The sequence below is a fragment of the Protopterus annectens genome, chromosome 2.part0 (assembly GCF_019279795.1).
Source record: "Protopterus annectens isolate FY-2018-M chromosome 2.part0, PAN1.0, whole genome shotgun sequence".
Classification (NCBI taxonomy): domain Eukaryota; kingdom Metazoa; phylum Chordata; order Ceratodontiformes; family Protopteridae; genus Protopterus; species Protopterus annectens.
The window spans coordinates 1,267,130,387-1,267,157,322 of record NC_056728.1 but is presented as its reverse complement, the minus strand read 5'-3'; the positions used below and the strand labels follow the sequence as shown (position 1 = coordinate 1,267,157,322).

The 26,936-nt window shown below is 36.6% G+C and overlaps 1 protein-coding gene across 1 annotated transcript in view; it reads left to right on the top strand.

Annotated features, from left to right (window-relative positions):
• Positions 1–26,936, top strand: part of TEK (TEK receptor tyrosine kinase) — a 767,861-nt gene that overhangs the window by 281,320 nt on the left and 459,605 nt on the right. Inside the window, exon 4 of the mRNA XM_044061437.1 lies at positions 23,675–23,827. Coding sequence (XP_043917372.1) covers positions 23,675–23,827 — 153 coding nt within the window. The remainder of the gene's footprint in view (positions 1–23,674; positions 23,828–26,936) is intronic.

The window sequence follows — 26,936 nt, the reverse complement described above, 5'->3', positions numbered from 1 at the left end:
TCAACAAAGATGGATGACAACAAAGCAATCATGTTATATAGCCAATTGGACTGAATCAAGTGCGTTAAGAAGACATATGTGCAAAATGGAGAGCTATGTGTGGGATGATATTTTTTTTGGGAGAGATACCCTTTTTCTTTTTTAACTTCATTAAGAGAAGAATGTTAGGTAAGGGATGTAGATATATATGGGTCAAGGAAGTAGGATAGGTGAGGAAGCAATTACAAACAAACAGGACAAACAAGACAAGACACAGATGGTGAGGGATGCAAAAGGTTGAGGTACACCATGATTGGGGTTAGGGAGGGGACAACAGAAACCCATGCCCATCAAACATTGGGATAGAGAGATTCTACTCCTCACCCATAGGACTGTTATCAGTGTGCCCTTACTCCATTGGTTGCTGGAGTGTTTGAGGTCTCTTCCTCCTATGGACCATGAGGAACAGCAACCTCTCCATCTAGTTTAGGTGTACACCAATGGTGCTGTGCACAACCCTATGCACCACCAACCCTGGCATCTCCTGGTGAGTGATAAAATCCCTGCCACCACCAGTACTGCCTGAGGGTACCTCAGCATCATCTGCCAGGGTAGTGCTACCTAAGGGGGCAGGTACTGCAGGGGCAGCAGATGCAGTATTGCCAGGTCAGGACCCAGATGTGCTGTGTGTCAGTGCTGGAGCAGATAACCCAGGGGTAGGTTGAGCCACTGGGGATGGCCTATCCCCATACTGTAAAGCATTTTGTTATTTGTTAGAGATGGATGACATGGAAGTATTTTGATGACATATAGGGAAAAAAAGAGATAAGGGTTGGAGTGAGAGAAAAAAAGAGATAAAATTAGTACCATCATATATGACATACAATGTGTTGCCACAATAATGCAAGTATTTTATCGGGAAGTTTACATTTAAGTATACATTCCAAAAACTACAAACTATAATTCCCTTGCCCATCAACATAGAGAAAGAGCCTGTCAGGACATGCTCACTGAGTCGGGGGAGTCAGAAAAGGAAGATATCGATAGAGTACAATGAACCAATCTCTAAAGAAACTAGGTGGGAGCTCCCTAGTATGGAATTTATCCAAGCGAGTTCTGAGAGATGACTTGAATGTTCTGAATAAAGGACTTTCCTTTATTCCCACCAGAAAGAGTGATTTAACAGAGACTATGTTGGACATTAAATGTTTTATGCAAAATGTTATGTTAAAACTACAGTTTGCTGACAATATACAGAATGAGCCTAATATGTAAGAGGCCTAGCTTATTTATGCCAAATAGTCATCCCCTTGTAGAAGCCTTTGGCAAAATGGTTGAAAATGACCTTTATGCTTGTTATGATAATAAGCATGCATATGGTATTAATAGAAAGAAAAAATATAATTTGAATTATAAGGAGCATTGTGCACTCAAAATTTTACATAGAGATGATACTATAGTCATTAGACTGGCTGATAAAGGGGGTCCCATTGTTATAATGGATAAACACATGTATATAGCGAGTATGTACAAGATGTTAGGAGAGAAACAATTTTACCTTTGCATTGGCTTAACCAAAATACATGAGATACATGAAAGAATTTCTTCTACGTTAGAAGATTTAATAAAGATTGAAGTCATAGATACTAATCTTTATAAATTTCTCAAACTAGATTATCCCCTGCCTCCATCTATACAGGGTTTACCAAAAATTCATAAGAATGAGCAAATGCCAACTATGAGGCCCATTGTATCTGGGAGAGGGTGGGTGACCGAGCCCTTCTCCCTCTACGTTGAGAAATATCTAAGACCTGTATTAGATAAAAATATTTTTATCTTAAAATATAACAAGCATTTTCTCCTGGATTTATATCAATATAATAACTCTGAGGTGATGGACATGGACTTTCACCTTGTTACCCTTGATGTACAGTCCTTATTTACCATTATACCAAATGATGTAGGTGTTAATTCAATACAAAGTTATCTACATAAACATAGTGATCTAAGAACAGAACAAATCGACTTGATCAGCCTGTTCCTTGAAACCATCTTAGAGAACAATGCATTCACCTTTAACTGTGATATTTTTCTACAGCGTGATGGCGTAACTATGGGCACTTCTTGTACCAATAACTACGCCAACATGTTCATGGCACAATGGAAGGAAGAAACTTTACTTCACATGGACCTCTTTACCCGTTATGTGAAATTCTACAGACGTTTTGTAGACAATCCTTTTCTTGTATGGGTGGGTCCTAGTGAATGTTTGGACCACTTCCTTATGGCCTTGAATGAAAGGTATAGTTATTTGAAATTTACCATGAACTATTCTAAAACTAAAATAGAATATCTCAATGTGTTTGTGGAAAGGCTTGATAATGGTATGATTAATATGGGTGTTCATAGGAAGAAATGCTGCAGAAACACCCTATTACATAGGAGTAGCATGCACCCAGGATACACCTTCAAGAACATCATCAGGGGGCAAGGCATGAGAGTGTCCAGGCTAAACGCCTCAGAGGTTGGTTTTCATAATGAAATTTCCAATCTCAGGAATATGCTAGTTAACAGAGGGTATACGTACAATGAATTATACCATAGCTTAGATGATTTAAATGAACTTAGGGCAAGTAGGGTTAGACCCTATTTTTTGCCTTATATGGACTTAGACAATGTACATATCGGAATTACACCCCTTGATAAATTAAAGATTCCTATGTTTTTTACTTCTGATGTTAGTTCTATATCTCATATCATCAGAAATAATTGGAGGGTCCTTACTACTGATCCACAGATTAGAAATATTGTTGGAGATGAACCGGCATTTAGGTTTAAGAACAAACATAACCTTAAAAGAATGTTATGTCATGCCAATGATTCAGGAGTGAATCAAGATGATGAGTTGGATACCTATCCCTGTGGCAACTGTAATTTCTGTTATCACATTAATATTTCAGACATATTTGTACATTCAGATACTGGTAGGAAATTTGAGTTCAGACTCCATGCTGTCAGACTTCCAACGTTGTTTATTTAGCTTCTTGTATGTTATGTCAATCGTTCTATGTAGGCAAAACTAATCGGACTCTCAAAGAGAGAATGAGGGAACATCTTTATAGTATTAGAATTAAATATGATAAAAATGCATTATCTAAGCATGCTAACATGGCAGGTAATGAACACTTTTTTAAGTTTATGGTTATTGATAAAATAACTCTTACTATACGAGAAGGAGACATCAGAAATAATACGGAAAGCAAGGAAGCTAAGTGGATTTTGAGACTGAGAGCTGATAGAGGCAAGGGCCTCAATGAGAGAGCTTCCATAAAACCTTTTTTGAAACAAAGGAAATTATCAGTTGCCACAAGTTAACTTTGTCATTCTAAGTATTTGATATGTATTCTGGCTCCTGTGAATAAGTTTAGTTATTCTATCATGTTTATAATATGCATTCATCGGCAAGTTCGTGCCGATGTGATATATGTGTGTTGGTATGTTTGTTTTCATTGATGGTTGAATTGGTTTGTTTTCGTGTCCTAGATTGTTTTAGTACATGTCGGATCCATGTGACTTGTTGCCCTTGCATTATGGGCGAAAGACTTACCTTTTGATGTATTCTCATATAATGATGTGTTATGTACAAGACGGTCACTGTTACATATCAGGTTATAATACATTATAGATTACCCATTACGTATAGGGGCAACATTTTACATATTGGTGATATTACACTAGATAGCCCCTTGAACTTGAATATGTTTAGGTGAACACCTTGTGTAGCATTCTATCCTGTTCGTATTCTGTTTGTAGTATATTAACGAGATATTCACATTATTTTATCTTTGGTGGTTTATACACCCTCCTTAGTCTTGGAGTCCCCTTAATAGATGTATTTATGTTTATACATCTGTGGCAAGATGGCATTTTGCTTATTTAAAGAAGAAACATTGTATTAGTACGTTAGACTCCCCGTATGTGTTGCCTGGCAGATTGTTATGCTACGGACTTTTTGTCCATTTCTTTTTATATCCTTAGAATAGCAGGTATGTTAGTTCTTTTGCATGTGCTGCCTGACAGATTGCAATACTAAGGACTTGTTGTCCATCTATTTTTACATCTTTAGAATAGTAAGCACACTCCTCATGTTGGATTTATACTAACACCATCTTAATTATTCTATCCTTGTTTATAAACATATTATAGGATTCAATATTATTAAGGATTGAGACCAAGGGAGACTATCCTATAGCATAGGATGATTTACTGTTGATATGTCCTTTGATAATGTAGTAGGAGATATTAATGGTACTCCCATTTATAGCCTTGCATATTTTTTTATTTATTATATGCTTTCTCAAGGAAATTTGATTATGGTATTAGTCTAGCTCTGCATGTCTGTGGTCATTGGTGTGGATGTGTTTGGGGTGGGGAGTGAGTATGGCCACCTTCTGGACTCGACTGGCTTCCTATGGACCAGGTGTGCCCTCCTTTTTGGTTGTGTCATGTGCCATAGGAAACCATTGCTCAATATTGGTTGAGTGTTATGTATGAGAGCCCCACTGTTATACCCATGGTTAGTTGTTATGCTGGATACCCACTGGGTATAGGGGCTGGAATTTTGCATAGTGGTGATATTGATCTCTAAATATAAATTATATTAGAGGAGCATGATGGGTAATAAATCTTTCATTGCAGTTTTGTTTGTACTTTATCAAGTTTATCTATTTAATAATTCATTTATATGTATTTTATTATATGTTTGATATTAGTAGATGCAATTTTACATCTGCGTAAGTTTAAGGAGGGCTAAATACCTTCTAAAATATAGGTGTTGAGCATTTTTGGGAGAGTTTTTGTACTCTTTATTTGTAGACAGTGCAGTGGCATTATGGATTTGATGTCCACTGGCTAGTCAATATATTTATACTAGTGGTCAGAGACACCTATACTAATAGTATATTATTATATTTTTCATTGGGGTATTTATACATAATACAGTGCATAATTGCAACATGACTTGTGCTCAGGAGCAAGGAATCATGATATACCCTGTACATTTTATTAGGAGAGTTTATACTCCCGATTGTTATTTGCGGAGTTACTGTGAATGTTAATTAAGGTTCATTCTTGATATATTTTTCACATAGTCACATTTTGACTACTTTTTTAGTGAGTAGAGTTCTTCTTTAAAATAACATAATTAGCATAAATGTTTTTATAAATGCCAGATAAGATGAACTTGCTTTTGTACATCCTTTTTGTATAGGGTGCACAATATGATTGTCGCTGAAGTCGATTGATTTGTTATATATGATATGTATAGATACGCATTTGTCTTTTTTAGCAGCTCCTTATAACTAGTACATTTTATTTGTTTATAGAATGATTTTGCTCCATTCTGCTCATTTGGATTGTGTTTTTAAATACAGTCTTGGAAGAGCAATTATTAACTTATGAATTTAAATAATTAGTCATATGTTTTGTTTACACTCATATACTAATACTGTTGGTACGTCCCTTTTGTGCAGATGTTTACATGTATAATAATGGCAGTATATTGAGCAATCTATTCATACCTGCACTTGTTATGAATGTTTCATAATAATTCATTTTATATCATATGTATCTGATTTATTTACATGTATTTTTCATATATTGAATTTCATGAAATTGATTCATACGTTGTTGATGTTTTTAAGCTTTTTATGATGTGTATTAGTTCGGGAGTGATGAATGTTCTCTGACTGAGCAGCAATTATTCATCCTAGCTGAACCGTAACTTTAGATTTATTTTGTTTTAGCTTATGTATATGGATTTGGTGATTTTTCAAGTCAATATTAATTGTATCCACTAGGGTTTTTTGCTACAATGTAGCATTTTACTGGGATGTGATGTCATGTTCTGAAAGAATCTTTTGATTGGTTCCTTCAAGTTTTTAAATGTTTTGCAACAGTTGTTTACATGGTCTGAAGAAACTATTTAGTGAAAGCGCTTACCGTTTATAATAAAATGTTTTTTATATTTTTATGATAGTGATTATTCAAGTGTTGCCATATCTGCTGACTGCTTTCGTTATTTTGTTTATTGGGACTTATTTTTATTTTACCAGCAGTCACACAATATTCCTCCTTGGGATGGTGATATTAGTGCCTTTCATTATAATTATGGATTTCTCAAAGGAATCTTTGCAATTTACAGACATTGCACATGTGCTTGGTCTAATAATACAGATTAAAGTTAACAGCAGGGCATTTACGCCACTTGTGCAGAATTTAATTTATGTAATATTTTTGAAGGATTGCAGTATTTTATACTTGCTACTTGTGGTGTCTGAACCCACAATGTCTGACTACAGTGTTACAGTTGGCTCCTGCAGCTGGTTTGTGCTACAGACTGAAGCATGCATACTTGCTTTTACAGTTAGGATATGCATGCGTACTTTGCTACAACTGTATAGAAAAGAAAAAAAAAGTTTTTTTTAATTTAAAAGCTATAGTAATACTTCTCTTGTGTTGCCCTTGCTTCCCTCACTCTCTCTAGACACTCAGCAAGGGCCTCCCTATTTGCAATGAGTTCTTCATTAGCTGTGTAAACAAAAGAATAGAAAAGAAGAGCATTATGCATACCAGTCTTGCCTATATTTACCTTTCTATTATAAATTCTCTTTATTAGTATACTTACACAACTGTGAGATGTTGCTAGTTCTGAACTCATCCAGCCACTGGTTGAGTGTATCCCTGTTGTGCCTTTTTAAGTCATTAAAGTGGTGCCTACACTGTTCTCCAGTGCGTGGAATGTCAGTCACATTGGATACATCTTTGGCCAGACTTTTCCAAGCCTCAGGCTTGGAGTCAATATAGTCTCCCTGAAAAAGCCTTTGACTGTGGTGCTTACCACACCTCTGCACCCTAAATTGGGCACCTTCCCTTCTAACACCAGACATATCTAACCAGAAAACACAGCAATAGATAATGATTTCCCACCAATGAGTGTTCCCACATTTGCTGGTAGTGTGCAAACCTAAGCAATGATGCCAACCATATTTGTGTGACATTAAGTGGAGAGCAACAGTGGGAAACAGAGAGCAGTTTTGGAAATTGGAAGGTTAATCTGACACTTGATATTAGTTTGAGGGTTATTTGCTGCTGTAACTGTTAGGTGATTTAACTTTAAAGACGTGCACTGGGGACATAAATATCATGACCTGACATGTTTGGTTTGGCTTTATACATTGATAAAATTGATTTTACAGTGTGAGATTCAAACCTAAGCATAAGAGACAAAACATTTTCTTCCACAGCAGAGATTTTCAATCTGCCACAGAAGAAGTGCTTATCAGACATAGTCATGAATTCTTTATAAATACAGATGAGAGACTGAGGGATTAACCATGTACATGTGTGACCTGACATGGTTCTTGTTTATACATTCATGTGTACATGTGTTGTATTGAGGTGTGAAGGCCATCTAAGACCATATAGCAGAATTATACTAACCAAAACATAGCAGACAGTATACCGTCAGTCATACATTTGAATCTGCAAAATACAGTAAGGATGTCTTATCCCTCATACATATAATTCACATGACCTCCACTGCTATGCATAGTTATTGTTATTTATAATTATGTTTAAATTGTTATAAGTAATATTTAATATAATGTGAAACAGAATAACAGTAAAAATGTTTGGAATTTCCTGTATTAGAAGACAAGGCCATGTGTATGGAAGCCCTACATTTACAGCTGTTGCCACAGGAATATTGAAATAATACTTGGATATTTTCCTGTTCATTACTATAAACTGAAATGTCACAACAGTAAAAATATGTTGAATTTCCTGTATTAGGACCATTTGTATTACAGCCCTACAGGTATTGGGGAAGCTTGTTAACCACTACACAACATTACTAAGTGGTGTTGCATTATAGAAAGCAAAAAAATGCAACAATGTATTTTTTTTTACATTTAGAATATCTCCGTACTGTCTCCTTCCTGTGTGGGCCACTAGTCCAGGTTTGCACTATGGTAAGCATTGTGCAAATGAGACAAGCAAAGCTAAACTTGTTTTAGTCTTGTGATCAGTGTTTATTAGGTGTCATTCTTAAAAAATAAAGGTGGAACTTGAACCCTGATGTACAGACAGTATATATGCTGTATGAATCAATGTGTTTAACAGATGTGCTACCCACACAGGTGATTCACAGTTGTAGTTGATGTATTGATTATCTAAGAAGTACATTACATTGCATCTATTGGGATTATGTGTTTCCTGTGTTTGCTCTAAGCTGAACACCATGCAAATATTGGCATTAAAAAAAGAAGAAAAGAAAAAAATCTATAAAACAGAAAACACTATAAAATATGTTAGTACACATGAAAGATTTTTACATATGTCTTATTTGAACTCTCACACCAATCAACCTTCAAAACACATTGTTAATGGTGTCTTATCCCTCTTTGCTACATAAACAGCTTTGCAGCAGATAATAAAAATCATTGTGCATACAAGCAAGTCCAAATTCATCCACAGTATCAGCAAGACATAAGCCACTTTTGCACTTCTGATTTGTTTGTACATGTATTAGTTTCAGATGTAGTGCAATGAGTGATCACACAACCATTTCTGACTATTGTTTGGAGAAATGCAGCTCTGTCTTATCTCTGCATGGTGTTCAATCTGCTTTTATCTGTGCAGTAATCTGAGACATCCAGTCTGTAAGGCAATTGGTATCATTGTCCCTTAAATGTGTGAGAATATTAAATGGTAATAATATACAGTTTTTAACCAATTCAGTGGAGGTTAGATGTCACTGAACAGAAACTGTGAAATGTGTGCTGCTTACGTACTTTTAAAACATTGATACAATTACTTCTACACTTTAAGTCTATCCTGGCTGACACACCCACTGGAAGTAAGGCAGTCTGAATTGCTGTTGTGTTTTCCTTTTCCCGTTCACTAATTGTTCACAGTTGCAATCCATTTTCAACAAACACTGAGGGAGTGCCTGCACTATGTTTACATTTGCTACACAGAACCAAGAATTTGGGATTCAGCAATTCTAATGAGTTTGCACCTCATTTGCATCTTCACCATGCTCACAGCCCTAAATCTATACTATAAAAAGGTAACCATATAGCTAGAGAACCTGAATGTGAGGAGACGTGTTTATATGGATAACACAGTTGAAGACTGCTATTACTCTGGATTTATCTGCACAGAAGACTACTGATCTTGATAAGGTAAGATTGCATTTTTCAGTTAGATACTGGATATGCTCAGATGACAGAAAAATATTTTATATATGCATTAGCAAATGCTACTTTTATCTGTATGCACTCTTTAGAAGTTTACTGATGGGTATAGGAATTTTGCTCAGGGCATGTTGCACAGCCTTATTAACTTTCATCACAAGAGTTAGATGTTACAATTGTTTCTCTTTACACTCTTCTGTTGTTATTTCCATGGCATGTAAATGTCCTATATTGCAAATGATGCAGGGGTGCTAGCCTTCTAGGATGGCCCATAGACACCTCTATAGGAGTGCTGGCCACAGGTACAGGTAAATCTCAATTGCATCAAAATTAATGTTCTGTGGTAAATGTGTTCACATGTTTTTGGGATAGTTTCTTTGATACCAGTTATAGCAATTCAGTGAAAGTTCTAATTCTTTTGTTTATTAGAAAAATGTCATTTGCTTGTTGTATTGGGGGTGGGGGAGCCAAGTTCCATGTCTATGTTGGCACATAAAAAAAAATTGTACAGAGGTTTGCTTTGCTATTGCTACTTCCCTAGTTTTGGATCCAGCCTTGCTTTTTGCCTGACTGTGATATGTTAAAATCAAATAAATCTTTTTTTATATTTGATTATATTTGGATTTTTTCCCAGTGGGTGATATTGAAAAACTTACCAGAAAATACCGAGAACTGAAAAAAAAATTCAAGAAAAAATGTTAGGAGCTGGAACAGAAATGGCACCAGTGGGTATCAGTTAAATTACTTTATTCCACAAAGATTAAGTGCTTTTATCCTTTTATAACAAAAAAAAAAAAACTACTTCCTTATGTGTTATGTCTAAGCAGGACTTTTATTTATGTGTACTCTTTTTTTTGTTTTATGTCACCTAGGACTATGGTACCCAAGCATTCCAATCTCCCCTTTCAGTGACCCTGAGAGTGATGCATTTCTGCAAGCCTTTAGGTGATATGGTGGCTTTTTGCTTGAGAGAGGCCATGGGGGTATGTCCTGAATATTGCAAATTTTCAGCAGATAGTGGTAGATGTGAACACTGTTGGGAGCTGCAGTAGGATATATGATCAGGTGCATCATAGGGCCACTGACATGAATTCATCAACCTGGAGGAGAGCAGCTGCAGTGGCTCGTTAACAGATGGCTACCAAGGGGCTGCTACAGAGCCATCACTGACACCAAAGAGTTCCTGTCCACTGTCAGGGATCAAGAGAACTCAGTAGAAAGTTCACAACAGCATGTGATTGATGTTGGTGCTGCTGTTTCAGGGAGGATAAGTATGTCCCAAGAAGATCTTCCAGCTAGACTTAACTATTGTCAATTGTGTAATTTTTCTTGTAGCAGCACTGCAAGTAGATGTGCATGTGCTAGTTCAACTCCTGGCAGAGGCAATTCTCGTGGTTGAATATAATGTCGATGAATTGCCACCTCTACCATGCACAGCTCACACCTGCCAGACATACCAAGATGTAGAGCTAGCACAGAACTTCTTCCAGACACCTACACACCAGTTTCACCTGGACTCCCCATACAGACAGACACACAACAGTTACATGGTTCAGTCATGAGGCTTAAAACTCAGTCTGTCTCAGTGGCTATTTGATACTTTATCCAAATTTCTGCCTGTTTCTATTTCTTTCTCACACACACTCACTTACCTTTTGTGTCAGCCTAGGCTTCCTGCACTCCTCCCCACAACACCCTGTGCAAGTGATGATAACTGTGCCATATCCTTGTTTTCTATATTCTGGATTCGGGGATACATAAGCTTTGTGTCTGATGCTCAGGGTGCATAGTTGCCTTAGTGCTTAGAATATCTGTATTTGTGATGCTATTCTGTTAATACTGCTTTCTTACATGTTTTTGTAATGTGTACATGCCTTCCATACTCTTACAGCAAAACAGGTGGACCAAGCCATAAATAAAATGTGACACAAAGGCCGAACAATAGGGAGACTTTTTAAATATTTTGGTCTTACACGTTGATAGAATCAAAAAGTTTTTGCATCAGTATTTTTATGACATTTTTGAGGGTTATGAAGTCTGAATCTGAAATGTGTGTCATTAATTTCTAACTTCTCTCTTTAATGATTTGCCAGTACAAAAGTATGAGGCCAAACTGAAGACATTCGGTGACCATCACTACTATTGAAAGGTATGAAAGTGTGAACCTTTGATGCTTAAGGCCTATTACGTATTCACATAAGTCACTGCTGTCACATCTTGAAATCATTGCTGTACAAATCAATCACCTTTTACTTACTTACATTACCAATTAAAAGGATTCAAGGCTATGCCATTCATTTGTATTACACATTTTTGTTTTATTCCAGGTTCATCATTTACCTTGTAAATCTGGCAGTTGCTACAGTTTTTGTTCAGGGCTGACTCTGTCTGATGCTAGGAGTACACATCCATTACATGGGTAGGTAAAGGTTGTGAACATTACCTAGCATCAATGTTACTATATGTATGTGCATAGTCATAGGAGGAAGGTTTTATCCCATTAGGTGGTGAGTGAATCTGCTATGCACTGCCTTCTAGCCCATGCAAGGGCATGTTGAGCATGCCTACATCTGCCTACACACACAGCAGCTGCTAATTCCCCTTCTGACTCCTCATCTGCATGTGGCTGTGGTGACCTTGCCAGTGGTGGTGGGATGTGTGCCTATTCCCCTTGTTGATTCTGCTGAAGCTATTTTCTCAGGATGATGTTGTGAAACATGGCACAGATGGTGAACATCTGATACAATTGGGAGTTGTGCCAGATATGTGAGTTGTGGTAACTGCCTGGGTTGCCAGCACACACATTTAAGATGATTCCCTTAACATTACACATGACTTGGCAGTTAATAGAGTGGAAGCCCTTTCTATTTATGTAGATGCTTCCCTGTTCCCTGGGTGGTACTCTGACTCCTATGTGTGTACAATCCAGGGCACCTAGTAATTCAGGGTAGTGTGTTACAGGGGAGAACTCCTGCATATTTGTGGCCCTGTCCTCAGATGTTCAGGGAAAACATATGTGGTTACTGGCATGTTGGAACATAGCATTCAGGAATTGATTGTAGGATCCTTGATGCTGATGCCTGTGACACCCCCAGCATGTACTCTGTTGGTCTTTGAAAGGTTCCTGTAGTTAAATTCTAAGTGGTACACATACCTTTGTCTCCATCAGTATTGGTTCCCCTCTATTTGCCCTTGGTCTGAGTTGACAACAACAGAGGCTGTAGAGTTCCTGTAGTGTGTCTCTATACACCCTGTACTGCTCTGCAATTTCTACCTCATGCAGATTGTGATAAGTAAAATTGGGTCTGAATACTCTTTTCTGTCTTGGCCTTGGTCTATTAGCAGCAGCAGCAGCAGCAGCATAGACTTCAGCCTGTTGCACATACGCATGAATGAAAGCAACAGTAGCCCCTAACATTCTTTTTGTGTAAACTCCTTTCTGTGGCTGTATTCCAATAGACTTTGGAATTTGCAGGGAAAACCAGTACAGATTCTACAATGTTGCTTTATAGCTTGTTGCATAGCTCCTCCATCTTTGATTGGTTGATTAGAATACAATTCAGCTGCTTATGCTGTAATTAGCATGTCATGGTGTTACCATGTTTGCGTGGCTCACACCACGTAGAGCAGCTTACTGAATACAACACAGTATGCTACTGTGTGCATGTCATGCCATTATGTGCACACGGTCTTAGCAGGCTGTGTAGTGCTTATTGAATCTGCCCCAATATGTAAGTCTAGACTTTATCACTAGCATCAACAATCAGAAGAAGTACAGTAAGATACGAAAGTACTTACTACTGTTTACTGTGTTTTTAGTGCAATAACGTATGTGACCTTTGAAATAAATGGACTGAGTGTCTTATTATTTTACATTTGACAAACTGCTCACAAAAGTTATATATTGGTTTAAATAAACAATAATAGAAATGCCATAGTATGTATTAAACTGAGAGATTAGCTACTGTAAAATAATAGACAGTAATAGGAAGTAAAAAAAGAAATGGCAGATACAAGGTGCTGGATGTCAGAAATTGCTCACAAATTGTAAGTAAACAAGGATCATAGTAAATGAATGCACAGTAAACAAAGGAATGACCTGATGTGTCTAGAGTTGTGTAATGTGAAAAAAGAGACAAAGAAATTGCATGGCTCACTCTAGAAAAAGCAGAAACATATCTTAAGATGGACATGAATATTGTAGCAACTTTATTGCCTGTTTGTATGAAATAATATGAAAGAAAATGTTTCTTAGATACCACTGGAAGGGTCAGATATACTTCTAAAAACATTACCAATAAAATTATTATCATAAGGTGTATAATAACCATGTCTGTAACAATTTCAAAATATAGAAGATTCGAGTTGAAATTATCTTCCCTTTTCTGTTACTTATCAGATGTCCATGTGGTATCCTCCCATGCCTGAATGGCTGGTACAGGTTACTCATGTTGCAGATGTGTGTATCATGTATACTTCCTGGGTATCATAAATAGTCATTTATGATAATGCCTGTGATGTCACTGGTAATGCCAAGTCAGGTTAAAATGTATTTTCTCTTTTTCTTCTCTCTTTTCTTCACCTGCAATCTGTATGCTTATTTTCACAGCTTGGAATATATGACTTTTGTCATTTTGAATATAAAAGAACAGGGATTGTCTTTTGAAATGAGTTAGATCTCCAGACTTACTGTTTTCTCTTGCAAATGTAGCAAAAAGGTGAAAGACCAGGAACTGTAATTTTTGAGACATAATTGTTGCAATCTCTGTTGGGTTTAATTTCTTGTATATGACTAAGCTACATAGGTGTAGAGTCAAAGAAGAAGAAACAGTCAACTATGCTTTGGCAATTTGTGTTGTTGCAGGACTGATGCGATTAAGCATTTGCTCCTGTGAAACTTGGTATGACAAGTTGAAAAACTTGTACAACTTGTTTTTCTCTGGCCAGTCGCATAAAATGGTGTCAAGTGATGACCATCTGGGCCTGCGAGAAACATTGCATACAACTGTGTGGTCTGCCATGCTATAAAGAAGATGCTGTCTTGTTTGTGTTAGACACATTTGTGAGTACTAGTTATTAATTTATCTAATTTATGGCAGTTAGGAACAGTACTTCTGCAGTAATAGATAGCCAGGGAATGTAAGTATCTGGAGATCAGAATTTTCTGTACGCATCCTACCTATTTTTATTGCCTTTTATTTTGTTTCTGTTTGGCATCTTACATATATTTTAACTTGTAGTTGGTATTATTTTCTTTATCTGTTAAGTAAAGTTAATTTATTCACCTTTAAGCTCTTGTGACTGGCATTCATTTTATATATGTATTGTTATTTATCCGAGAAGAGGGCAAGCATTATTTACAATATAGATCAAGAAACTGTGTGGCACATGTCTATCATTAGACAGCTTAGACCTGCTACCACTTAAAGAGATTAATTGATGTATTTATATTTGGCTTAGTTAACAACAGCAAGTAACTGGCAGTCCCTGTCTAATTCAGAGTGGTAGCAGTACTACTATGCAGGTTAGAAAGCTGGAGGAAATATGAAATGTGTGTGTGTGTGTGTGTGTGTGTGTGTGTGTGTGTGTGTGTGTGTGTGTGTGTGTGTGTGTGTGTGTGTGTGTGTGTACAGTGTGTGTGCGTGTAAATAATAATTTGTTTAAAAGGCAGTTAGCATGGCTAAAGGAGTAATGGAAGACATTAGCTCACAAAGAAAGCAGTGAGACAGGGGTCTGGTGGTGCTTGACCAAAGATTCAACTCTGTAAGTGGCTTGTGTGCAGTTTAGTCCTGATGAAGAGGATTGTTGCATATACCCAGGACAGCAGTGCATATTCCCTTTATGCTCCTTGGACCAGGTTGTATTTTGTGGCAGTGGTGGCATCAGTGTCTGCCACCCTGATGTCACAATAGGTGGCATCCTGCCATTTGGGTGTTACATTGGTGGCAGTAGTATCATCTTCCTTTCACAGTGGTGCTAGTGATGCCATCCCCTTGTCACAATGCCATCTATATTGCATGTTACCTACCAGTCACTGTAATGATACACTTTACATTTCAATTATGCTGTCTCAGTTTACTAGCTGAGGCCTTGCCAAGTCATGTGTATGCAACCCTTAGCACCAGCCTTTGCTGTTCCTTGAAATGCCCAGAAGTTAATGGCTGCTTTCTGAGATGACAGGGAATGTAAATTGTTGATAAATGGCCGTAGCATAATATATTACATACAAAAGTTTAGATGATGACAGCTGAAAGATGTATATTACGTCAAACTGGCCACTCAAACTTTCTTGCTATCAAGATGTAGCGGATAATAATCACCTGACTCTAGAGCAATGTGATGAAAGCTACATTTCTGAATTATCAAAATAGATGAAAATTTGGCTTCAAGTTTCTTCTTTATTTCTGGGGATTTACCCCCCCAACACACACACACACACACACACACACACACACACACACACACACACACACACAGACACACACACACACACAAACTTCATTCAGAGATCTGTACCCCCTGTTCCCCTGGAACATTTTGTGATTAGTTCCAAAACTACTGCATTCATAAAGGAAAGCAAACCTTCTTTGCATAGATCCCTGTCTCCTCTGGCTGAAAGTCTGCTTGCTATTTCCCAGTACTGACATTTTGTTGGTGGCTGCCTTCATCCTGTTACTCAGAATTTTAAATTTCCAGTAGGATGTGCCATCTATACTACCTTTTGAAAATCAGGACCACATGACACATATGTGGTATAGGATATCTCTGTTCATCCTTCAGTGATCCATACCTTTGCTGTTTGTTTTTGCTGCCGCATGGCTATATCAGTCTCATGGCTATACCTGTCACATGGCTACACCAGTCATGTTAAATGTCATGCCATTCATCATTTCACTCTTCTACTGCCTCATGTATGCCAGTATTTCATTTTTTTACTCTGGCATAGCTGCATCCTATGTTGTATTATTTATTTATTTATTTATTTATTTATTTATTTATTTATTTATTTATGTATTGACATTTGATCACTGCGAATGTCTGACTGGGTTGGAGCCATACCTCTCAACCTGGAATTATAAAAAATCTGGACAAAGGCCATTGAAAAAATAGATACAACTGGCCAAAAATCTGCATGCTAGTTAACATAAAATTTGCATATATAAGTATGTAACCTCTTCCACTCCAATGGAATTGTGGGATAACAACTTTTAAACACAAACTGAAGAACAGACGAAATATGAAACACAAAATAAACAGAACAATAGTATTTTATTTATATTAATATATTTGAACATGTGCAAAACTAAAATGCTAATTTCTTTTATAAAAATAAACTGCGTCTATCCATCTCCAGTAAAGTGCGTGCACAAAGTCATTCACATTGTTCATTAAATACCAAACGTCAAAGAAGTAATGTACACAACTTGACTATTTACATACAATGGGAATGCAGAAAATATTAGCAGACACACAAATGCACATGCTAATTAATGAACAGTATATTCTTATTTATGCACTTTACACCTGCAAGCTCTCTGTTCCCATCTTAGTTATTTCCAGTTTCTTTTAAATTGCGATTTGTGAAGCAGATAGCCTTTCTGTAATTTACTCCCATCTCGCCTTTATCCTGTAATCTACCAACCTTCCTCCCCACTCCCGTGTCTCTGCTTATTCCTGCAATACTAGTACCCTCATTTGCAGCTGTCAACTGCAATACTATTTAAAGGACTGATACAATGTCCATTTTATTACCAACACAATCCACTGAAGCATCTAAATAAAAACACTGTCAGAGCCCCTCCCATGCCTTATCCATATCCAGTCACTTGTAACTACTTAATGTATACACCTACCTATTCTCATGTTCTAATTCTACTAGCATTGATTTTAACTGCTAAATTACATTGCTAGTCTACAGCTCCACACACTCTCTCAACAAACCCTTAGTTTCCTCTACCTCACTCAAAACTTTGTACATTTATAGTATCAACTGGTTTAAAATTATTTCAGTAAGTTAACTGCTTGCTGATTAACTGGCCCATTATATGTGTCCCAATATAATGTTAGTATATTAGACACCATCTGGAGCAATCATAGATGAAAATGTTTGGAACCTAACAGGTGCTTTAGGAGTTTGCTAGAGTTTTTTCAACTAAGCATGACATGGGAAATAATACTACATTACACCCACACAATTTGTACAGAGAGAGATGGCTAACAATGTTCATTCAGTCTTGTGGCATTATAAAGTTAAAACCAGCTACACTGCCTGCTATTACAGAGGATCAAAAGAGAAGTGTAGTCTGTCACAGGCAATGTTCATTATAGTGAGCGAATATATCAAATTAATTATCACTTACGCTCATAGCTTTTCTCACTGAAAGTGCCTTCCAATGTTCTAGATGATATCAGTCCAAAATTGTTATGCAGAGCAATTCTAAGCTGCCTTTGTCAAATATAACACACTATTAAATGTAACAAGTCATTAACTATATTTATGAAACTAGGACAGTGGGAATGCATTCACTGGCACCTCACCATTCCTGACAGCTACATTGTACCAATCCATCACTTACCTTGACAGGGATCCCCCTCTTGTGAAGAATTAAATCCTTAACTTCACTCTTCTAGTGAAGGATATGATGGCGAAAAAAGAGTAATGTGTTAATCACAAAAACAATGCAGACCAAGTAACCCAATCCTTTCCTACCCTTAAAGGGGGTTCCTCTTCTCCACACATAAGCATAGGCTTGCAAAGCCAAGCATCTTGAGTAGCAAGTACTGAGCTAAAAGTAAGTGATTTCTCCAATCTCAATTGCTCCTGCACTGCAAACGCCAGGGGTTAATCATAAAGAACCAGTGTGTTCCTGTTATGGTGATAAGGAACAGATAAGCCCAAACTCAGGAAGTGGATTTACCAGAATGCAATGGCCTCCACAGAGGAAGTAGGCATTTACAGTGCTTTTTATAAAAAGGGGAGTATACGTAGCATGTAATGATTCCAGCACATAAGTCACCTTCTTTACAGTACCAGGAGCTTAGCATGCTTCTTTCATTTGGACAACTATTCTCGTAACTACTGATGTCATGACCAAAACTTTAGTATGTATTTAGGTGTTGCAGGTTAAGTATGCTGTCCTTGGGACACCCCATTCTGTGGGCTGTAGATCTCCAAAGTGCATGCTGCAGTGGTACAGCTTCAGCAGCCAGTTCGGATTTATTGCAAGGTTTGCATGCTATTATCTCTAGCCTTTGCAACCTGTTTGTAACTAACTGTCACCATACTTCTCTTTCCTAAGTTGGTAATTGAAGGCTATGCCATTTGTTTTATTATTTGCATAAATCTCCTCTTTTGGGTTTCATGTGGTGTGTTTGAATTTCCAAGCTTTCTGCTGCAACCTATTAATGAATGGTATGTGATTAGCGACCCTTACAAGAATGCAGTAGCAGTGAGTTGCATGTATTTCACATAACTGCAGTTGCACAAATCACACCAACTTGCTGATGCATTGTAATTTAGATTGCTTACTGCTAAACGGCAGTTCCACCCCTCAGGCAAAGGCTGGCAGTCTGCTGCTTCACAAAGCTGATGTCATTGAGCATGCCCCTGCACATGATGATGTCACCCCCAGCTTTAAAAAAAAAAAAAATGAAAGAAAACCTGGGAAATTCAGGAATTGAAGGGACCGCTAGGGAATGTGACACCCCATTATTTTGCCTTCAAAACTGGTGAATACTGAGGAATTCGGTATGGTTGAGAGGTATGGGAGCCTATTTTCAGTGGCGGCCTGGGGAGAAAAGCTCCAAAGTATTACAAAACATTTTAAGAACAAAAATTTTACAGTCTTTAAAAATAATACAAACAGCAACTACAGTTTAAATAATTATACCAAATTAGACATAATATAAAACATTGGTTAAGAATACATACAAGTTGTATGAAAATGATTTAATAGAGTAATTTTAGCCAGTTTATAGAGAAGTTAAAGGTAGGTTAATACAATACAAACAGTAATTGCAATTTGAAGTGAGAGAAAAACAGGCATATGCTATATTTAGAAAGAAAGCCAGGGGAGAAAAGTTGATAATAGTAAAGAAGTGAGTGAAGAAGGGAGAGTAAGGAGATGTTAGATATGAATATGTATTTGTTCACAAACAGATTTACTGTTCTCCATCCTAGATCAATATTATATATATATATATATATATATATATATATATATATATATATATATATATATATATATTTATATATTGTTTTTCATGCAGTGTTTTCCCAGCTTATCATAGATATCTCCATAAGACATTTTATCTGATATCATTTTGAAGAAGGAATCTCTGTTGTGTGGTCACTACTGTGTAAAACAGTCCTACACTTTCTGTAGGCTGTTTATAAATCCATTGTCGCAGTCATAAGTATCTTCCCTTCCCATTTAACTATAAATGAAACAACTTTGGTAAGATTTTGTTATTATTTACAACTGGATTGGTATGCAGTGATTTAAGGTTATTTTTTATGACTGAAATGTTTGTTTTGCATTGGCAGGCAGATGTACTTATACTCTCTAATGGAGCATCCTTGACCTAACAGTATCACCCTAGATGATGTACACACTATTAAACTCCCATGTATATTGATTGACCCTTCTGTTACCTTTCACTATTATGAGGAATAGTTAGTTACATATTAAGTGTATCAGCTCATTTGGGTTTATAAATAAGTCAGTCTTAAAATCCACCTCTTCAAGTCTGAGTACAGATTTATTAAAGGAAATGAAACATAAGTTCCTTGGTTTATGGATGCTGGAATCCATGTAAACAGAAAATGCTGTTATTGTGTTTTTCTACAAAAATTCTGTGCACAGAAAGCAAACTTTGGCTTTGAAAGTTATGAGGAAATAAGAAATAAACAGCAAATTCAGTCACTAAGAGTGCACAATCTCTCCCTAATGTAATAAGCAGTGCTCATAGTTTTGACACAGTTTGCCTTTATTTATTTTATTTTTCAGTTTGATAACCAGGTAAGTAATCCAGTCCACTGACTCTTTTCAGTCACAACCTAGGTGTAAGTGCACAATAAGAAAATAAATCAATATGTATAGTAAAGTAATAACTATTCCAAGCACAGAAACTTTAAATTAATACACAAAGAATTGGAATCACCAAAACACATAGCTGATTCACAGTGAAATGATAATAATCGTATAAAATAGTAAAGGGTAATATTTTTTAGATTACAGTATTATGTATGGTAGTAGTGTGTTTACATGGTGGTGGTGCTGCAATAGCGTTGTCGCTTCACAGTAAGACGTTGTCCTGTTCGATTCTCAGCTAAAGCGTCTTCTGTGTGGAGACATGCGTGAATGGGCATATCTTCGTTGAAGGTTGTGCATCAGGCCTGGCAAGTCGGTACGTAAAAATCTACTGCCAATCATTAACAGACCGGAGTTCCGCTGTGGTGACCCCTAACTGGGAAAAGCCAAAAGATACAACAGTAGTGTGTTTACATGTAGTCAGAGTTTTTATGTTTACTACATATACAATTAGGATAAATAAATGCCAGACTACCTGTTGTAAAAAACTGCAGACATTTACCCACTGTCTGAAAAGCAGGTTCAAATGTTGCCTAAGATACTTTGTGAATGTTGCTTCAGTGTCAAGGTTTTTTGACATCAGTAGGTAGTTGGTTTCGTATGATGAGTCCTATTCCTGAGAAGGCTTTTTCACCAGAGGAAGGTTTGAATCTAGGTTTGACTACTGTCAGTAGGTATTCTTGGCTGCTTCTAAGGGGGTAACATTACTCCCAGATTGTGTGTAGTTTTTTAAGTGGGAGACAATAGCCACGTTAAAATTTTATATAACAGAGTTCTTAGTAGGCAAATGCCTCTGTTTGTAATGGGCAGTCAGTGTGTCATATAATATAGAATACAGTGATGATACTTCATATCTGCAAGGAAGGCATAGCTAAATATTTTATTTTCAGCTACTTGAATTTTTTGGTTAAGATAAGAAAACAGTTCACCTCTCATTCAGAATAACAGCTCCACATAGTTGAATATAAGGTAGCTTCTCTTAACAGCCTCCAAGCAACATGGCTTTCCTTTCAGCTAACAGGTTTAGCAGGCAAAGTTACACCCTTCTTCCTACCCGAGGATAATCTTCTAAACTGCCTTTCTTTTAAACACTCAGTTGAATTTAGGCCTCTATCCTAGTTCTTCCTACCCAAGGATAATCTTCTAAACTGCCTTTCTTTTAAACACTCACTTGAATTTAGGCCTTTATCCTAGACTACCTCCCAAGACCTTCCAGGTCACAAATCTTTCCCTTTCTAGTGCTCTTTTGCCTTGTATACTCCCTGACTCATGATGATTATTCTGTAACTGCTTTCACTAACATGTTCTCTGGGAAATGTAGTCTATGTTTTGATATATACTGCTGTTGGTAGAATATCACCTTCATGACTCAGCTCATTCACCATAATGTACAAGGCTAAAAAAGGATTAATATAGCAATAACCCACGCCTGGGTGTGGGTAATGCTGGATTTACCCACGGTTGGCGTGGTTTGGTCCCGAGGGCGAAGCCCGAGGGACCAAACAAAGCCAACCGTGGGTAAATACAGCATTACCCACACCCAGAAGTGGGTTATTGCTATTATACCATGACATTATTTAAGAAAAGAAACTATTACTTTTCTTAAATAATGGCATAGTATAATGCCTGTTTACTGCCCTTCCGCAGATGTCTGGCATCCGTGGCAGTTCTGATGTACTGCGCGCCTGCGCAGTACATCAAAGCTGTGGGCAAAAGCAATGGAGAAAGCAAGATCTCTGTTGCTTTTTTTAAACTGTTTTCGCTATGTTAAATGGGTTTAACATAGCGAGACAGTTTTAAAATAAGCAACGGAGATGTCCGTTGCTTATTTTAAAACTGTCTCGCTATGTTAAACCCATTTAACATAGCGAAACAGTAAAAAAAGCAACGGAGATCTTGCTTTCTCCTTTGCTTTTTTTTTAAAACCTGTCTCGCTATGTTAAATGGGTTTAGCATCGTGAGACAGCTTTAAAATAAGCAACAGAGATCTCCGTTGCTTATTTTAAAGCTGTCTCTCTATGTTAAACCCATTTAACATAGCGAGACAGTGTTTTAAAAACAGAGTTATACTAATGGAAAAAAGTCCGGGCAACCGGACCTTTTTCCATTAGTATAACTCGATTTACAACGTGCACGCTGGCCAATCAGCATGCACGTTTTGGGGGGCTCATGGTATAATATTTATTTTAGGTGCTTTGAGCTATAAGGTAAATGAAGGATGAATGGTTCTTGAGAAATTTATTAACACTATCCTTCTTAAGTGTTGGTTTCTGCTTATTGTTGCAGAAAGAAATACAATTTGTCTTCTCATTCTTCTTAATAAAATATAACAACTGATTCCACTGTCCCTGGATGGAAACATCATTGGCTATCCTTGCAGGTTATACACTGACTGTTACTGAATGACTGATACAGTTGTTAAGGCTGGATTTTCAACAGCTGTAATGTTGCTGATAATTGTTAATAAATGATTGTTAATAGATAAATATTTATTAACAGTTTTCATATCATTCAGAATTAGAAAGATGTCTTCATCTCTCTCATTTATCCTAGAAATTATATTTAGAATGATAAATGGGACTTTTCAGTTCTTAACATCTAGTTTATACCATTACTTTTGGTTTATTTTGTTAGGCCTACCACTATTAAATCATTCAATTTCACTGATAATGCTTCTACAAATATATAGACATAGTATGGGTCTGGCAGATTACATTATACAGATGAGTCTGTGTAAGTGATTCAGGAATTGATTTTTAATTCTATACTGTGATTTTGTGCTACAGTTATATTCACAGACTCAACGCCTTAGCACAAACAGTCTAAACAAAGCCAGAAAGAGTGGGAAGACAAAGATCCAAAATCAAGGATTTCAAATATTGCTCTGGTAAATTAGAAAGTTACTAGAACAACAATTCAAGAATTAGTGTGTGTTTTCTGAAGGATAAGAAGTCTGAAGCGCAAGTATCTGTCATTATTTAGTGGCTTCAGTTCTCAATTATTTGATAGAAAATCACAAATTTTATGAGGAAAAAAACAAAAATATAAAGTAAAAATCTGGACAGTCTGCCAAATTCTGGACAGTAGCATTCTATGATTGGTTACTGAATATGTCTGCTTGCATCTTATTTTATTATCTACCTGTTAATGTTTTTTAATTTACTTGTTGTCATCTATTTGTTGAATTATTTAATTTTCTCAAGTTAATATTTAGTATAGTTGTCTGTTATTCTTTTAAATGCATGTTGCTATTAATGGACGGGGATCAAGTATTTAAAATTCACTGTTAGCATTTAATAATGAAAAAAATACTAACAGCAATTATGATGATTTTGTTTATTTTAGGAACTTTCCTTCACACAGTGCCAAAGCTGGAAATATCCGATCAGCTGGAAGTGTGTTTTCAGAGTGTTCAATTAAGTCCCTCTAATGTAATCTCAGCAGGATATATGGGTGACAACCGTTCCAGCGATTCGTACACACGACTCATTATAAGAAGTTAGTACTTTTGAATGCATTCACTTTCACTTCCATTTAGAATATGACTTCTGAATACTTTTTAAGGTACAGTTTAAAGAAAATGACACATTGTACAAGATGATGAAACAGAAATGTGCAGTAATTAACTTTAATACAGACGATATCAAGAATACATACTGAAAGTCGAATATGTTCCTTTTAGTCTCGTTGTTCATGTTTGATCCATTTGAAATCCATTTAAAATTATTACAATAATAGTATTTGTATATTTGCAGTAGGATGTGAAACTGGCAACTATTATCTTTTTCTGCTCATATAGTCTGGAAACACCTAATTTTATACCACATTTCCCTGAAATGTTAAGTCTTGACTGATATGCTCAACATACCTCTGTATGTGAAGTTTCATAAAATAATTCTTAGAGAAGAAGTACTTGTATGAAGTATTATATTCTTGACGCATGTCATTCACAGATGACTGCTTAATTCAGGACTGCATTACCACATAGCTCTGTATCATCCACACAGAAAACACTGGGCAACCTAATGCTGGTTGTTCTTAGATACTGACATATAATGCATTGTTTTTGTTGTTGTTTTGTGATGTTGGGAAATAGTGGCTGAATTTATACTTATATTATAATCTTACATTACTGTCTTATTCCTAATATTTGAACAAACCAAATATGAAGTGAATTCTGTTGACATATTTGCCTTTTTCTACATCTAATGCATACATTTTCCTGTTAAGTAATCTGTGCTAAAATTCATTCTTTGAGAACAGAACAATGGTATTGCTTACTGAGGTACGTATATACTAAAAATATGTGATGCAGCAGTATTGCTGACATATTAGTTAATTCCTGTGTCTTAGTAAGAAGCCTGTAACTTTAATCTGTGCAATTCTACTTAAGAAACTTTTTTGCTTGGGTATTACCCAAAAAGCTAAATCTTTATAATAAGTGCCATACTAGTGATTAAAAGAATGCCTTCAGTTGTATCATATCTTTGTTGTTACTGCCTTATCCCTAATGGATTTATATAGATATGTAATTGGGGGGGGGGTCATACTAGGTAGCTCAGTGCTAAAGACTACAGTAGATTATTTTTGGAATACAAGATATCTCAACATTTGTACAAAGTATACAATAAAGGGCTTGCTACTATGTTATCATCAAAAATCTCAGTGAATGACCTTATGTACTAATTTTCTTTATAACAAATGCTAATTTTAATGTAGATGCCATATTAGTTATAGTAGCAGGATCTCTATGCCTTTGAAGTTACTATAATTAAGCAATGTAGTGGTGTCTGTGGCAATCTGTAGGGCAAACAATTTTATTTTTCTTCACTAAATATTATGTACACTGAATGCAGCCCTTTATCTGATGAATACTGTCTTCCAGAAGAGTCCTGTCCACTGCCAAATTCATTCATAGTAAACATGTTTCCTCACTACTGCTTTTTACTTCCAGTCTCACTTGTTGATGCCTCTTCTTGGTTTGTATTTCACTTCCATATATTGTATCATTACTGTATTAGTTCTGTGTCTTGTGGAAAAGTTATTCTATGCTTGCCTTCTTATCAATCTGTCATACTGTAATTTCAAGAAAAGCAGGTAGTGTATGCTAAAACAAAAACTTAAACCAAAAAAATGAACTGGAAGGTAAAGAACACAATGAGAAACCCATCGTTAACAAATTCACAAACTTATTGGCAACTTTAGTTTAGCACTTTCATCCTTAACCAAGGACTTCGTCAGAACTAAAGTTAAAAGCACAAGAATCACCATTATATAAAAAAATATGAGTAACAACCAATAGAAACAGTCTACTAATAAACTGTTACACCAAACAGAAAATAGAATAATTGATGAATGGAAAATTCCAGTAAAAGTATTAAAAACAAGGATCAACTAGGAAATAAAGCGTGATCATTGCAAGACAGTTAACTCCCTAAAATTTGATGACACAAAAACTGAGTATACCAAATATAAGACACAAATAATTTAATAAGACAACTTACTAAAGTTTTGCTAACCACATTTCTAGGACAATTTGAATGGAAATATTGTCCTTCAGACCAGATGAGGCAGAGGCATTCAATTTCATTTGCCAAATAAGTTTCTTGAATTTGATGAGGTTTTCCCATGCCCCCTCTCGGGTCTCTGGGAACCTTTTTAGGAACAGAATACTTGAAACTGGCTGCCCCTACACACTTTTGTGTATGTTTGTACAAAGCATTGTTGACATTCACATTCTGAAATGTCATAAAGATGTCCATGTATTCTTTTACAAAGTGGGTGCTCAGTTTTACCTATATAGAAGCAATAACAAAACTGGCAGCAGCTATATAAACTATATCACTGGAACCACAATAAGTTGCGGCATTAATCCTTAAACAGCACCCACCATGCAATGCAGGGTTTTAAATTGATCCCAGCTTTTTGCTGCTCTGCTACGTATGAAACCGTGGCCCCAGATCAGGTCATTTATGAATGATTTAGCACCCGGTTCCCCATGAATGTGCTGGAGAGAGTCACCCGCCTTCCATCTGTGCTCCTACCCAGTGACAAGAGGCACTCTTCGCTGACCTTGCAGCTGGCTATCCCTGGCCAACCAGAGATCTATGGCACTGCAGTATCCTTACATTTAGGCAGGATTCTGACTTAGAGGCTTTCAGTCATAATCCCACTGATTGTAGCTTTGCACCATTAGCTCCTCAGCCAAGCACATACACCAAATGTCTGATCCTGCGGTTCCTGTCATACTGAGCAGTATTACTATTACAACAACACATTACCAGTAGGGTAAAACTAACCTGTCTCATGACGGTCTAATCCCAGTTTACGTTCCCTATTAGTGAGTGAACAATCCAATGCTTAGTGAATTCTGCTTCAAAATGATGGGAAGAACCAACATCAAAGGATCAAACAGTGACATCGCTATGAACGCTTGGCCACCACAAGCCAGTTATCCCTGTAGTAACTTTTCTGACACTTCCTACTTCAAATCCAAAGAGCCAGAAGGATCGTGAGGCCCCGCTTTCATGGTCTGTATTCATACTGAAAATCAAGATCAAGCGAGCTTTTGCCCTTCTGCTCCACTGGAGGTTTCTGTCCTCTCTGA